Genomic DNA, 14,925 nt, shown 5'->3' on the forward strand with positions numbered 1-14,925 from the left:
TTGGAATAGCAACATTTTTTATTATTTTTTAAATTTATTTATATACAATAATATAAAGAAATGAAATGTTTCAACTAATTTGCAAGAATCAATCAATGCAGAACGCATTGACAGATTTTAAAGTAAAAATAATTTTTCTATACAATATTTTAAAACTCTGTGCTTTAAGTTAACTAACTCAGAAAAAAAATACAGCAACTAGTTGTTGGTTTCCTTTTACAGCAGTAATTTAACGTCTTGTCCTGGACAAGAAATTAAACTGTATCCAACAGGGTGTGCGACTCGATAACCGAAAGGTTTTTTCGTGCACTAGGTCCTAGGACGAAATATTTTGTACACATTTTTTGTCGTTCAACAAACAATAAGATATATTTAGATTACTTGAGTGCCTTATTGTTCTAGCAACGGTAAGTACTTGCTAACGGATTTGCTTTATAACTTTCTTACACTATGTGGTTTTTATTGTTTATAAACTGACATTTAGAATAATTTCCTCATGACGTCTCTAATGAGAGTTTTTAATATATAAATACATGTTAAACTATTTTTTGATGTTCAGGTATTTAAAATATAATTATTAAAGGTGCAGGTAAAGTTACACAGTATGTAGCTTGCTTGCTTGACCTTTGTTTAACGTTTATCATTGTAGGGGTGGAGAAAGTACTACTCCATTTTTACATAAATAAGTATCACCTAATATTTTACCTGACTTTGTTGAAATATAACAGTTGTTTTGATTTTCCAATAAGCTCTGTTTGTTTAAACCTTTAGGATTTTATGCGTTTTACGCTATATGTCATAAATAATTATGCGATCATTTGTATATTATAAATATGAATAGCAGTCCCTTTAACATACGTACCGATAAAATGTAAGAAAGTAGAAAAAAAAATTTGCCATAAAACTTTTTTTTTCAATGTAGGTCTACGTTACCACAAACCACATTACCAATAATGAATGATTTTTCTATTTACGATTAAAAGCTTGTGATAAAAAATATGTATGGTCAATCATAGGCTACTTATTTAAAGCAAACTTTACTGGACGTGGCATTTATTTAAACTTTATCAAAAAAAAAGTAGAACTGCCTCGAACGGTGTTAAGTTTACGATAGTTAAGGATCATGGACTGATTGCTTATTTAATAAATTAAGTCCAGGAATGTTAGCAAAGTATTGTGTGTTACACCAGAAGCTGTGCGTTGCTATAAACTGGTATTTTCATTCACACTCTTAATACATCTTAAACGTAAAGCCATTAAAAAAGTTGTTATGTATGGTTTACTAGTACTATTTTCTGTGTTGTACTATTTTTCAAGTCTGGTACAGTAAGCTTGATAAAATTTTAGATGAAAAAACAGAAAATCTCATAAAGAAAAGATTTATTTATTTAGATAAAAATAAACTGTACAAAATATAATAAATATATATTTGTTATGAAGAATTAGCAATAACACAGTAGTACTAAAGATACATTAAAATTTCAACATAACAAAGGTTAAAATAGCTTTCACAAAAAACCTTGGTATGCTCGACAAAGTATACTATTACTAAGAGTTTGACAAAATGAAAGACATAAAAATGATTTGCAAATGATATTTAAAATTATAATTTAGTTTAGAATTGCTCATTTCTAATCCGTTTAATTGTTAGTACTTAGTCAAATTAATTCATACTTTGTTATAATACACTTCGATGTAGCGTTTTTTAATATATGTCAATTAAACAGAAACTTAAATTCGCTTAGATAAGCCCTTATGGTATAAAAGTAAATTCAATTGGAGTATAATAAAATTTAAATGTAAATTTTTGTTTAAAAATCTAGTTTAAACTTACACACTTAATAAATGTGTTTGAAACTCTAAAAAATAAACTTAAATCACCATATTTTAAAACTCACCTACCAAAATTTATAATGATGTATATAATCATTAATTTTTTTTAATAAATTTAATGTCACAAAATTATAAAAGTTAAGAATTAAAAGACATCTATAAAATTTTAACTGTCATTATGATAGTAATATTAGTGATTAATTTGTTGTGACTTTAATTGTCGACGTTAGAATTGTTGTAGTATAAATAGTTCAATTTTAAATGTTTAGTACTACAAGAAATATAAGTACTAAATAATTTTTGAAACATAGGGTTTACTTAGTTCCGAAAAAGTTTAAAATAAAATAGAAATTTATAAACATGTAAGTTATCAGAAGGTAAGTAAGTTTGATCTTGTATCACTTGGTTAACTGAAGCACCTATGAAATTTTTCCCATCTGAAGCTATGTTGAAAAACTGATACTGTTTAAAGATTTTTTTTAATTTCACGTTTGAACCAGAACTGATACGGATCGGAAATATAAAATTTTTGGTTTAATCTTGATAAGAATAAAAAAAAATTATTTCAAATGACTTGATGACTAAGGGGTCTTTTTGTACACCAGATCCTTAGTCATATTTTTGTACACCAAACTTTTTCGTTCTTTTTTTGTTTGTGTTTGAAAACTACTGTGAAACACCTAATTGACATATTTGGAAAAGTTAAAAATGTTCTTTGATACCAGCTTAAAGTTTCCTAAACAATGAAAACAAAAAGAGTGATTACTACATTTGTAAAAATGTTTAAACTTACACCAAATATTCTGGGAAGGTGAAGTTTGCAGATATTAAAAATCATATACATACTTGCGTATTATAAAAACTTATTCGCACCAAAAAAAATTTATAAAAAAAATAAAGAGCTTACTATTACTATTCCATTTACACAAAAAACATATTAAGACAATCCTCATGATCTGTAGTATTCTAAATACATAATATTCTTTATTATAAAAACATTACTTTTTTTTACAATTTAAAGGTTAACTAAACTTTACTTTTTTGTTCTCAGTAAAAGTACATGCTTGTTTCTAATGCACATTAAACTACTATTAATTATTACTTATTTGCTGTAAAAAACATATCAGGACAATCTTTTGCTCTTTAATTTTCTAAGTACATACTTCCTTTTATTATAATATGAAATAGTACATACTAAGTTTTAAATGAATGAAAAAAATTTTTATTTAATGTTTGAAAAAATATAACTAATAAGAATTTTTGAAGCTAACTATTTATTAGAAAAGAAACTTTACTCTTTTGATTATAATTAAAGTTAGCAATTATCATAATGATTGTGTAATTTTATAACCGATAATATCTTTCAAAATAGCTAAGATGAAACAACAGAACTTTTTTTATGCTCTGTATGCCTATTTAATAATTTTTTCTAGTAAACTTTTTTAAATAATCAAAAACAACATTTTTGCTGCATAAATAAATATACATATGTACTACGATAAAGGGTCTTTATGTAAAACCATTATTTGCATTGGTCTGTATATAATTCAAGTATCTAGTGAATAGCTGTCTAAAAATAACATAATAATAATTGCTTGATTGAGATAATAAGAACTATTATAGTATACTTAATCTAATTTATAATTAAGATACTGCATCAAAATAGTTGTAATATATATTTAATTTTAAAGTAAAAATTCATAACAACGACATATAAGTTATACCTTCTTTATTTAGTAATAACATAATTTTACAATTACTAAGTTCTAACAAATTAGCAAAAGCTTCAAAAAATTTAAACAGGGTAAGCACATAGATAATTAAGAAAATAAAAAAAACAATAATTAGTTTTTAACATATAAAAAAAAGTTATATAATTTTCAATGTGATTAAATTTATATTAAAACTGTTTAACAGAGATATCAACAGTCCTAACTTTCAGTACAAAATAAGTAAATAAATTTCAATAAACGCATACAGAAATATCAAAAAAACTTTTTTGGTAAGCTTCACTAAAAATGACGAAGTAAACGATTAATCACCAAAAGTGAAAAAACTAATTGTTTTCTAAAAAATAAAACTTATTTATTACAGTTAAATGAAAACAACCTATGATTGTGTTTTAATAATTAGAAAACAGATGTTTTCAAATTTTATTCAAATATTTTAATTGTGGTAACTGAATTTAATAAGACTTCGATAAGTTTATATGAAAGGTCAATGTTTTAAATATTTGAAATAAAAATAAAGAAACAAACGTTGTATTTAATATATTTTTATAAAATATAAATGATATAAGGCACATGTATTTATTCAACTGTAAATTGATCATCAAAAACAGTGTAGAATAAAAAAAAAACTAACGGTGAAAATCTTTCTAAAATTTAACGCTTTTCGAAAAAAAATCGGCAGCTTTTTTATTTCTGGTAAGAAACTAAACAAAAAAACACTGTGCAGTGTGGATTTTTATAAACTTAGAGACTTATATTTGTAATGAACATTAACAAAACAAAAAAATGGCATCAAAGTAAAAATAAAAAACATTATTATTAAGTTCACGCATATTTCTGTATTTAAAAATACAACTTGAACTACTTCGCAAGATAATCATATTAACATATAATGTATTTTTTATTACAAAACATAAAAAATGTGTGTATATATGGACTTTTTGTTTTATATGTTTGCACTTTACAAAAATTGCAAGCTACATGCTATTAAAAACCCAACGATCAAAAACAAAAGCTTTAAAAGTTTTCGTATAGGTTTTTTATCATTGCTTGCTGGTTCATGATGTACTGAATGCGAAAACTCTGATGGAATTACTTCAACAAAAGTGATATAAATAAAAGTACCTGCCACAAGACATGAAAAAAACGACTGCAAATATAACATAGGCAGAGAGTTTTGAGCTGAAATCACTGCACCTATAAAAGCACCGATTGGCGAAGCAAGACAAAAAGTGCTACACAAAACATAAGCCAGAAATGGACGATTAACACCAATAGAATCGAATATTTTTACACCAATTCCGAAGCCGAATGGACATTTATGAAGAGCCAATACTAAAAATAGTCTAAAAACTACAGCAAGTTTTTTACTCAGACCTATAGACATGCCTTCAAAAACGGAATGAAATACCAGAGAAAAGGTAAGCACCCATATCCGCGTTACACCAGTTGTTCGCTGATGGGCCTGACTTATTTCAAGTCTCGTAGATGATGCACTTTCAGACCTTCTACGGTGGTTTCCATGGTGATCAACTTCACAACAAGAAGTCATGATAGTTTCTACAATTACCACCAAAATTAACCTGTTAAATTATTAAAAATTTCCTTGATTTTTTCTAGCCATATATCAGAAAATATCACGCTTTTTTATGTATTTAGTTAAAACTATGTCTAAAAATATGTGTAATGTTACAAATTATAAATTAAATAAATAAATATTATTAAGGGCATAGTGGTGGGGGTAAAACACTTTTTTCACAATTTGGTCTAATTTTATAGAGTTTTAACTAAGCTACAAGTTGCTTTTTACAAATTTTAAAGCTCAAAATAATTTTTGAGATAAAGCCAGTCGAAGTCGGAGGCAACAATATATTCCTTATGGGGGGCGCAAAATAAAACAGCAAAAAAAGACTATTTCACTAAAAACCTATCTTCTCTTATGTTTTTTTGAGAAAATGACCTCAGACTTTCATGAAATGTTCATTGCAGTATTTTCTAAAATCCGGCGGAAAAAAATTAAAAAATAAAATTTTTATGGCTAAAAAACAAAAAAAAAGTCTTTTTTGTTAATTTTTTGTATAAGATTTTGATTTTTTTTTTAATTTTTTCCAACAGAATTTTCAAAATATTGCAATGAACATTTCCTAAAAGTAAGAGGTATTTATCTCAAAAACGGAGGAGATATATTTTTAGTGATTTCTAGTTATTTGCGGTTTTAGTTTGCGCCTCCCATTAAGAACCTGTTATAGTCTTTGACTTTGACCGGCTATATCTCAAAAATTATTTTGAACCTTTAAAATCTGTAAAAAGCAACTTGTAGCTTAGTTAAATCTCTATAAATAAAACTAAATTATGAAAAAGGTGATTTACCCCCACTCCTATGCCCTTAATATCAGTTTACTTTTTTTCATTACAATCACATCAAAAATATACATATTAATAGTTTTATTATCAGGTAACATTTAAAAAATACATATACAAAATTAGATTAGTTGTTTACAAACTACTCATAACAACTTATCTTTTATGTTAAACAGTTTCGCAAGACAACCTAAATATAGATATATACTATTTTTAGTAAATAACCTTTTTTCAGTAGTGACTTAATATTATCATTTCGTCTAATTAGAAAAATTAGATATATAAATAATCTACACATTTATTACAACCCGAGAATAGCTTTTTCTATCCATTTCAACATTTCAGAAATGTGTATATAGCTTTCATTGTCAAAAATATATAACTTGAGATAAGTTAAAAATCACAGTAAAATTTATTAAAAACTATATATATAAAGTTTTTTCCAAAGATTGCTATTAAGATTCAAAACTATATAGTTTTACTATACATACATTCCAACGTAAAAATCAATTAAAATAAAATTCTCAAGTTATAAGTCAAATAAAAGTGGAATAAATTTATAAGCTATCAATTGTTTATGGCATAATTAAAAAAATGACTAGCTTAAAAAAACACAAGAAAAAAAATGTTTTTAAATATTTTCTACTATCAAAAAACTTAAGAAAAAATTTCTGTTTTTATTTTTTGTCCAAAACTTACATTATTCAAAAGTTTGTATAAATTTTTATATCTTATAAAAAGCTACTTACAGCTTTAATTGTTACATTTTTGTCGAACTTTTGGATTTTGAGAGTTTAGCTTTAGAGGTTAATTTTTTAGTAAGTTAAAACTAAAATTAATTCAGAACAATATGATCCAAAATAATTAAATATGTAACAATAATTAGTTATAATGTTAGATTGGTAAATATTTTATAGTTTTTCAATTCTTACACTTAAACTTATAAACACTAAATTCAACAACTTAAACCATTGAAATTCATACGAGGTTGCCACTCTTAACAACAAAGTTTTAGAAATACAATATAGCCTGAGCTTACCGGCAAAATTAAAGCAGTATAAAAAATTTATTATGTAATTTTGGCAAATAAACTTAATAATTAATTGTTGATTAAGTTTTTAAATTAAAAATTGGCAAACTTTGAAAAAAATACATTATTTAAAAAAACTAAAATAACCTAATATTTACAATAAGTTTCAAAAACACTAAAACTAGCTTTTTTTTTAAATTTCAAACAAGCCAGAGTGATTACCAATTTTGCGCAAAGCTTAAAACTAATAAAAATAGAAAAAAATACTTTTCTTAATAGTTTATACTTGTTTAATTTATATTTTTAATTAATTTGTACAACTTAATACATAAAACTTACTTACCCAAAACTAATCATAAATTCTGCAATTGGATAAGTTGTTTCTGTTAAACCTGTGTTAAGTTTTTAACTTTTCCAAATCTTATAAGGTAATTTTTAATATAAACAACTTATATCTTTAAAAAAAACATTTAAACTATTTTTCATTTTTTTAATCAACAAGATTACAATATTAACTTACTCTTTTGATTAATCATGGTGAGGTTTAAAATGGAATGCACATCTTGTTGTGCAGATGGAATCATGTCTAAAATGCAAACCCCCAAAAACAAACCTCCACAAAAGCAGTTTATACCACTGATAACATTGTATCTTGTTAGCTTCTGTAAAAAATATTGGAATAATTTGAACTAATAACTTATTTTTTAGTTGTAATACTTTAATTGAAGTTTAGATGTTAGTTTTTGTAAAAAAAATGTTGAAATTGTCCTATGCCTTTGAAAACTAATCCAACATTTATAGGTGTTCTTAAGCCCTGTTTTTATTTTTAATTGATGAAAAATATTATTATAATATTTATACTAGTGATATTTTTCATCAATTAAAAATAAAAACAGGGCTTAAGAACACCTATAAATGTTGGATTAGTTTTCAAAGGCATAGGACAATTTCAACATTTTTTTTACAAAAACTAACATTGGCTATTATTTAAAAGCTTATGGAAAACACAGTAAGATACTTTTTATAGAACAAAAACAGCTCAATTAACTTTTTAGATATAACTAGTTTTGTAAAAAAATCAACTACAACTGTATGGAATCAAAAGTTTTCAAGGCTGATTTTATTAGAAATTTGAAAAGTTTTATAAAAAATAGTCCTATACATGACGTTAAAAAGTATTCAAGTGGTGTACAACTTGATAACCATAAGGTTTTTTAGTACACCAGGTCCTAGAACCAAATATTTTTAGCGTTTTTTTGGTTGCTCAGTAACCACTAAGACTATAAAAATCAATCTTTTTGTTTATTTTTAAAGCAATTCACTTTAAATTTTTGAAAAGTGTTTTTCAATATTACAATCAACTTGTAAAAAGCAGATTAAAACCAAATAAGTTATTACTAAAGTTGAAAAACCCAAAAAAAATATTCAGAAAAAATCAAAAAATCTGTTCTATACAAGTTTTTTTGAATTTGTTAAAAATTACTATGAAAAATTTATAAAATCATTGCTCAAAAACTGAAGGAGATAAATTTTAAGTGAACCTTGGTATGCCTTTTTAGTATGCCCCTCCCAATGAGAACCTATAGAAATCTCTTATATATCAAAATTTACTTTGAATTTTAAAGCGGTAAAAAAACTAATAGCTTAATTAACTAAATAAAAAACAAGACTAATTTCTACAAGAAGTGTTTTACCTCTCTATGCCCTAAAAGGTATGCTATAAAAACATATAAAAAGGGCTAGCTATAAGTAATAGAAAAAAAAAACATGAAATTATTAAAAGTAAAAAGCGTAAATATTTAAAAAGTTTTTAAAAACTACAGCTTACTTGTAATTTTATTCAACTAAAAAATACAGAAACAGTTAAAATTAATATGAATTTGTTGATTTAGGTAAACCAAAACAGTATTTTTTTTGGTAACAAATGAATTTAAAAAAATAACCAGTGGCAAAATTTTTTTAATTTTATATAATTTAAATTTGCATAATAAAGTCTCGAAAAAATAAATATATTATTTCTCCTTTAATAGTTGAGATCTCTTTATTTGTTTTCTAAAAATCAAAACATATAGTAATATTATTACAATGGAAAATATAAATAGTAATTAAAAAAAAAATTGATTACATGAAGACTATTACAAAAATTTAAATTTATAATGAAAGAAAAAAAGTTTTCAGTTTTAACTTTAGCTAGTAACCTAGTGAGAAAACAAATTTTAAACCTTTATATTTTTAAGAGTTCTTTAAAGACTAAAATTATACAGAGTATCATCAGGAAGCAAAAAGAAAGTTTATTTTATAAATAAGGTTGACCCTCCACTTAAAATAAAATTTATTTTTCTACAAGTACTACAATTCTTTTAACAAAATATCATATTTACATTAAATCTTATGAAAATTGTCTTAGATTTTATTAGTATATATTAATATTTATACATTCTATTAGCATTTTAACTAAATTAAATTTCACTAAGTGCTACAAATACTTATAAGATAAACAAACTTGAAAAATATTATTTTTGTTTCTGTTTTGTATAGAGATATCATTTTTTCTAGTGCTTTGTTGAACAATTGAAACAGCTTCTAAATTGTTATTAGTAGTGCTTTCTTCTTGTTCTAGATTATCTAACAAAGCAACTTTTTCTGCATTTTTAAGTTTTTTAATTAAAGTTCCTTTTTGACTTTGGATAACATATGATGGTAAAATAACACAAAAAATAAAAGATAAAACAAATAATCCAACAGCAGATAATAGTTGTCCAACCCAAAGTTCCATTGTAAATTATGTAATTAAGTTGTAAAAATCTACCTGCAACAATCAAACATTTTATTTTGAATAGTCTAAAACTAATTATTCATAACAGGGTTGCCACTCTTTGAGGTCAAAAAGCCAGCTTGAGTTACATCAAACTAGCTAAATTTGGTCTGAGTTGAAAAAATAATAGTATAAGATAAAAACTAGAGTTAAGCACATAGGGGAGCAAGAGTCAATCTTGATTTTGACAGGTTGATCTTAATCTGTAGTTTTATTTGAGTTAACAGACATTTTTAAGCACTTAGAAATATTCAAATTAACTTTTGAGATATAAGCGATCAAAGTGGTGTGCTCTATAAGATCACTATGGAAAGTACAAACCAAAAACACAAAAAAGTATCTTCTCCTTCATTTTTAACCAATATTCTTTAAATATTAAAACATAATTCATTAATAAATTTTAAATAGATTGAATGCAGGAATGGTTTTAATTTTGAAAAATAAAAAAATTATTAAAAAAAAAAAAGCATATTTATTTAGTTTTTTTAACCTCTAACTTTTTTAATTTTTAACATTTTCAAAATCACATAAGTCAAAGTTATTTAAACTATAAAAAAAGGGTTCCGGAAAAATTGAGGTCTTTAGCTATAAAACAAAGGAGAAAATAGATTAAGGGCATAAGGGTGGGGGGTAAATCACTTTTTTTCACAACATGATCTTATTTTATATGGTTTTTACTAAGCTACAAAATGCTTTTTACAGATTGCAAAAATTAAAAATAATTTTTGAGATATAGCTGGTCAAAGTCGGAGGCAACAATAGGCTTCTTATGGGAGGCGCAAACTAAAACAGCAAAAGTAGACTATTTCACTAAAAATATATCTTCTCCTACATTTTTTGAGATAACTGTCTTAAAGTTTTAGGAAGTGTTCCTTGATATATTTAGAAAGTTCTATCTAAGATAATTCTTTTTTAAATTAAAAAATAAAAAGTTTATATAAAAAATAAACAAAAAAAACTTTTTTTTTTGTTAATTTTTATAAAATTTTATTTTTTAATTTCAGGGTTGCCACTCTTTGAGCCAAAAAATCTTCCCTGAGTAACCAAAAATTTCCCTGAGTAACCTTAAATTCCCTGAGTTTCCCTGAGTATTTTTCAAATCTTAAAAAAAAAAAAATCTCTTCTAACATAAATTATTAATACCTCATTCTCATTTTTCTTCTTTAATAATAAAAGGAAGGTTGTATGTGTATGCTTCTGCATTAAATTTATGAAAAAAACTGTTTTCAAAAACTCAATCTTAAAAGGTTTAAACCAATTAAAAATTAAAAACTAAATTTTTGCACAACTTTGTGTAAACTTGTTAGTTAACTTTCTACATAAAAGAATAAAGTTTAATTTGTTTGACATACATAATAACTTCATTATGACTTGTATGTCTTTCCTAGCAACTGTTCTGAATGCAGTAAATAAAACTTAAAAGCTTAACATTATTGTAAAAAAACCTGCAAAAAGAAAGTTTAAAGAAATAGCTAAAGAAATATGTCATATCAAAGTACAACTTAATACCTAACAACTGATACAAAATAATCTAAAATAATTTTTTTTTTATGTCTTTTAGATGTTCATACACAATCTATTTTAAATAACTGAAAACATAATTTTGATTTTAAAACAATTTCACATTACCTAATAAAAAAATCTTAATACTGTTTTTTTAAGTATGCAATTTCTAAATCAATAGTTTTAATTTTATTTTCAAGTTTATTTGAGTTGTCCTTAGCAGCTATTCCTCTTGCTAATAATTCTTTCATTGCAAAAAAGTTGTAAAGTTTATTAAAACATTCACAATAAAATATTTAATTACAATTACTGCTACTACTTTTGAAATTATTATTTATAAACAAAAATTTAACCTCTATTTTTTTAACAAAAGTAATACAACACTAATCTGTATTCATTTTATTTTTTTTTACTGAAAACAAGTATGTAAACAGATAACAAATAACTTTATTATTTAAAAAATAAGAACTAATAGTACAACATAGTGTTTTTTAAACTACATAAGTAACTAAAAATAAAAAGTTTATTAGAACTTTTCAATGAATAGTTAACAACAACTTTCATTTCTCTAAACTGTTTGATTTTACTTAAGTATATATATAAATTTAAAACTTAAAAAAACTACAATGTTAATACCAAGAATATTGAAGAACCAGCCGCAAGGCTAAAAAATTCTAAATAACCACTTAAATAATAAAAATTACTACTTTTGAACAAAATATTGAAACTGGATTAACTAAACCTCATTCTAGATCTAGAAAAAATTCCCTGAGATTTTCAAAAACTTCCCTGAAATTTAGAGAAAAAATGAAAACTCCCTGAGTTTCCCTGAGTTAAAAGAAAAATGCCAAAATTCCTTGAGTTTCCCTGAGATTTTCTACAGTTTGAAAATTCACTGAGATTCCCTAAGTTCCGTGAGTGTGTGGCAACCCTGTAATTTTTTTAAATTTCATTCCAACAGAACTTTTTTAATATTGCAAGGAAAATTTCCTGAAATATTTAGGTAGTTATCTCAAAAAACGTAGGAGAAGATATATTTTTAGTAATTTCTAGTTATTTGCTGTTTTAGTTTACGCCTCCCATAAGGAACCTATTGCTTCCTCTGATTTTGACCAGCTATATCTCAAAAATTATTTTGAATTTTTAATATCTGTAAAAATCATCTTGTAGCTTATTAATAACTATATAAAACAAGATCAAATAGTGAAAAAAGTGTTTTTATAAGTACATATTTTTGGGTCTATTTTTAGTTTAAAGTTAACTTTAAGGTAAAAAACTATGTTAAATAGTATAAAAACATTTAAAAGATACTGTAAAGCTACATCAAATGTGTTTTTATATTAAAAATTTTTTGATGATGACAAAGTCTTTTTATATATATGGTATATTTTTTGTGTCTAATCAAAATTTTTAGACATATACTTAAAATGTAAAAATTGCTTAAATTTCCAGGTTTTTTAGCCTAAATTGTCAAATTCCAGGTTTTTTCAAGTTTCCAAGTTTTTTAGCAACCATGTGTATCTCAAGAAATTAAATGTACAAAAATAGTTGTTTTGATTTTGTAATGAGCTCTGCTTGGTTAGATCTTAAGGATATATTTTATATTTTTGTATAAAGTATTAAAAATGTAGCTAAATACTTATTTACTTTATAATTAAAATAAAATCATAATCATCTTTTATTAAGTATATTAAACATTTTATTAAGCACTATTTTTTATTTGAACACATCCAATATATTTAGCTTGTTTTTTTTCTGTATACCAACCTTTTAAGTAAATTAAAAAATATTTGAACGAAAAATAATGAATAGGAATCAAAATATGTGAGTTTATTATAATTTTACACAAAACCTATACAGTGAGAGTAAGACTGGTTTTTTTAAGATGTTATGCTAATGAATTGATAGTATTCTTATTTTAGCTACGGGGATTTTTTAACTTATACTTTTGTACTTTGTCAGCCGCAAATCTTCTGAATAGCTAATACTTTATATACTTTTAGAGAACGAACCTTTGTCTTTAATTTAAAAAAAATGGTTTGGGGATTGAATTGTTTCATGGGGTCCCTCCAAAAATAAAGTGTTTTTTTTTCATTATGAATGCCTTAGAACCAAAAATTTTTTTTTTTGTTTTTCTTCCCTTAGTTTGCTTCTTATTTAGTTCTTAAATGTTTTTTTCATAAATAATGTTAATATCTTTTACGATTTGGCCTCAATCAAGGACCAGATTTGCTAAAAAAAAGAACATGATATAAAAGAAAAAAAAAAATTATGAAAAAAACATTTAAGAACTTAAATTACAAGCAAACTAAGGGAAAAAAATAAAATAAAAGAAATAATGTTTATTTTTGGTTCTAAGGCGTTCATAATGAAAAAAAAAAACACTTCATTTTTGGAGGGACCCCATGAAATAATTCAATCCCCAAACCATTTTTTTTTTAATTAAAGACTAAGATTCGTTCTCTAAAATAAAATAAAAAAAAATTAGATAGCTTTAAAGATAAGGAAAATAATTGACATTAAAATTTTATGTTTTTTTTGAAAAATTAATAAATTTGCGTATAAAATTAACTTTATGCTCGTATTTTAATTGTAAGTTTTAATTAATTAAAATTTTTTCGATATATTTTCATACATTTGGGTAAGGTTGGTTAGGAAAAAGGTTAAAAGATTTAAAATTTTGTATAAAAAAGGTTAGGGATAGAGGTTCAGAATTCAGATGTTATTTATATACTGCAAAGTCCTGTATTATTAATTTAATTATTTTTCATAATGTTATGAATAAAAAAAAATCTAAAACCTTACAACTGCAGCCCACCCGCTTTATATATATTTTAATACTGTGTAATTGTGTAGTCGTAGTGTATGTACATGTTACTGAAGTTGCAATCTTATGCCTAGCATTTTAAAAAATGAGAGTTTTACTTGAGAATTCTTTCTATTGTATTTGATAAATTTATAAATACTTAAAAACGCATGTTTTATAAAACTGTTTCAACTAATAAAATCTTCGTCAGGTATTAAGATCTTATTAGAATAGAATACTGTTAAGTATTTTTTATGGGAATTAAAGCAGTTTTTTAAAACATGCGTTTTTAAGTATTTACAAATTGTTTAAATATAGTTTATTGAACGACAAAACAAACACGCTCGAAATATTTGGTCCCAGGACCTGATGCACGAAGAACCTTTCGGTTATCAAGTTGCACACCACGAATACCTTTCAATGTCATGTCCAGGAATCCTGGATCAGGACAAAATACGAAAACCCTAAAGTGAAACTCTTAACTTTTTAAAAGAATAAACATAAAAATGCAACGTTAGTCACATATATATACATACATATAAGTTTATGCGACGGTAATAGGTTAACATCATAGAAAAGTAAGCAGTATGTCGGGTCATCTAGATTATCGTTTAAAAGTAGGTTAGGAGGTACCCAACCCACGGCATAAATATTCCTTCAACAACAGTTAATACAGACTAAAAACTATGTTTTTGAAAAATAATTAGAACTAAAGATAGGAATGAAAATTTTAGCATTAATTGGGAAATTTTAGCACGAACAAAAAACAATTTCAATTATAAACATGGCTGCACTCTCTGCAATATTGAGAACACGAAATCTCAAAATTAAACTCAAATATAGCTTT

At 24.6% G+C, this 14,925-nt stretch overlaps 1 protein-coding gene across 1 annotated transcript; it reads right to left on the reverse strand.

Moving 5' to 3' along the window:
• Positions 1-4,011: 4,011 nt before the first annotated feature.
• On the reverse strand, positions 4,012-9,757 carry LOC145844316 (zinc transporter ZIP1-like). Its single transcript, XM_082951707.1, has 4 exons — positions 9,458-9,757; positions 7,475-7,616; positions 7,298-7,346; positions 4,012-5,146 (listed from the first exon to the last, which is right to left on the reverse strand). The coding sequence occupies exons 1-4, from the start codon at positions 9,728-9,730 to the stop codon at positions 4,525-4,527; spliced, it is 1,086 nt and encodes a 361-aa protein (XP_082807833.1). The 5' UTR covers positions 9,731-9,757; the 3' UTR covers positions 4,012-4,524.
• Positions 9,758-14,925: the final 5,168 nt, after the last annotated feature.

The sequence above is a fragment of the Thalia democratica genome, chromosome 9, assembly GCF_965202585.1.
Source record: "Thalia democratica chromosome 9, ktThaDemo2.hap1.1, whole genome shotgun sequence".
NCBI lineage: Eukaryota > Metazoa > Chordata > Thaliacea > Salpida > Salpidae > Thalia > Thalia democratica.

Bases quoted from the DNA above. Each gene is read 5' to 3' on its own strand.
- LOC145844316 (XM_082951707.1), bottom strand. From the start codon at position 9,730: ATGGAACTTTGGGTTGGACAACTATTATCTGCTGTTGGATTATTTGTT. The intron at 7,347-7,474 runs GTAAGTTAATAT...AACTTAACACAG, and splicing joins CACCATGATTAATCAAAAGA to GTTTAACAGAAACAACTTAT. The intron at 5,147-7,297 runs GTAAGTAAGTTT...ATAATTTAACAG, and splicing joins GAATTTATGATTAGTTTTGG to GTTAATTTTGGTGGTAATTG.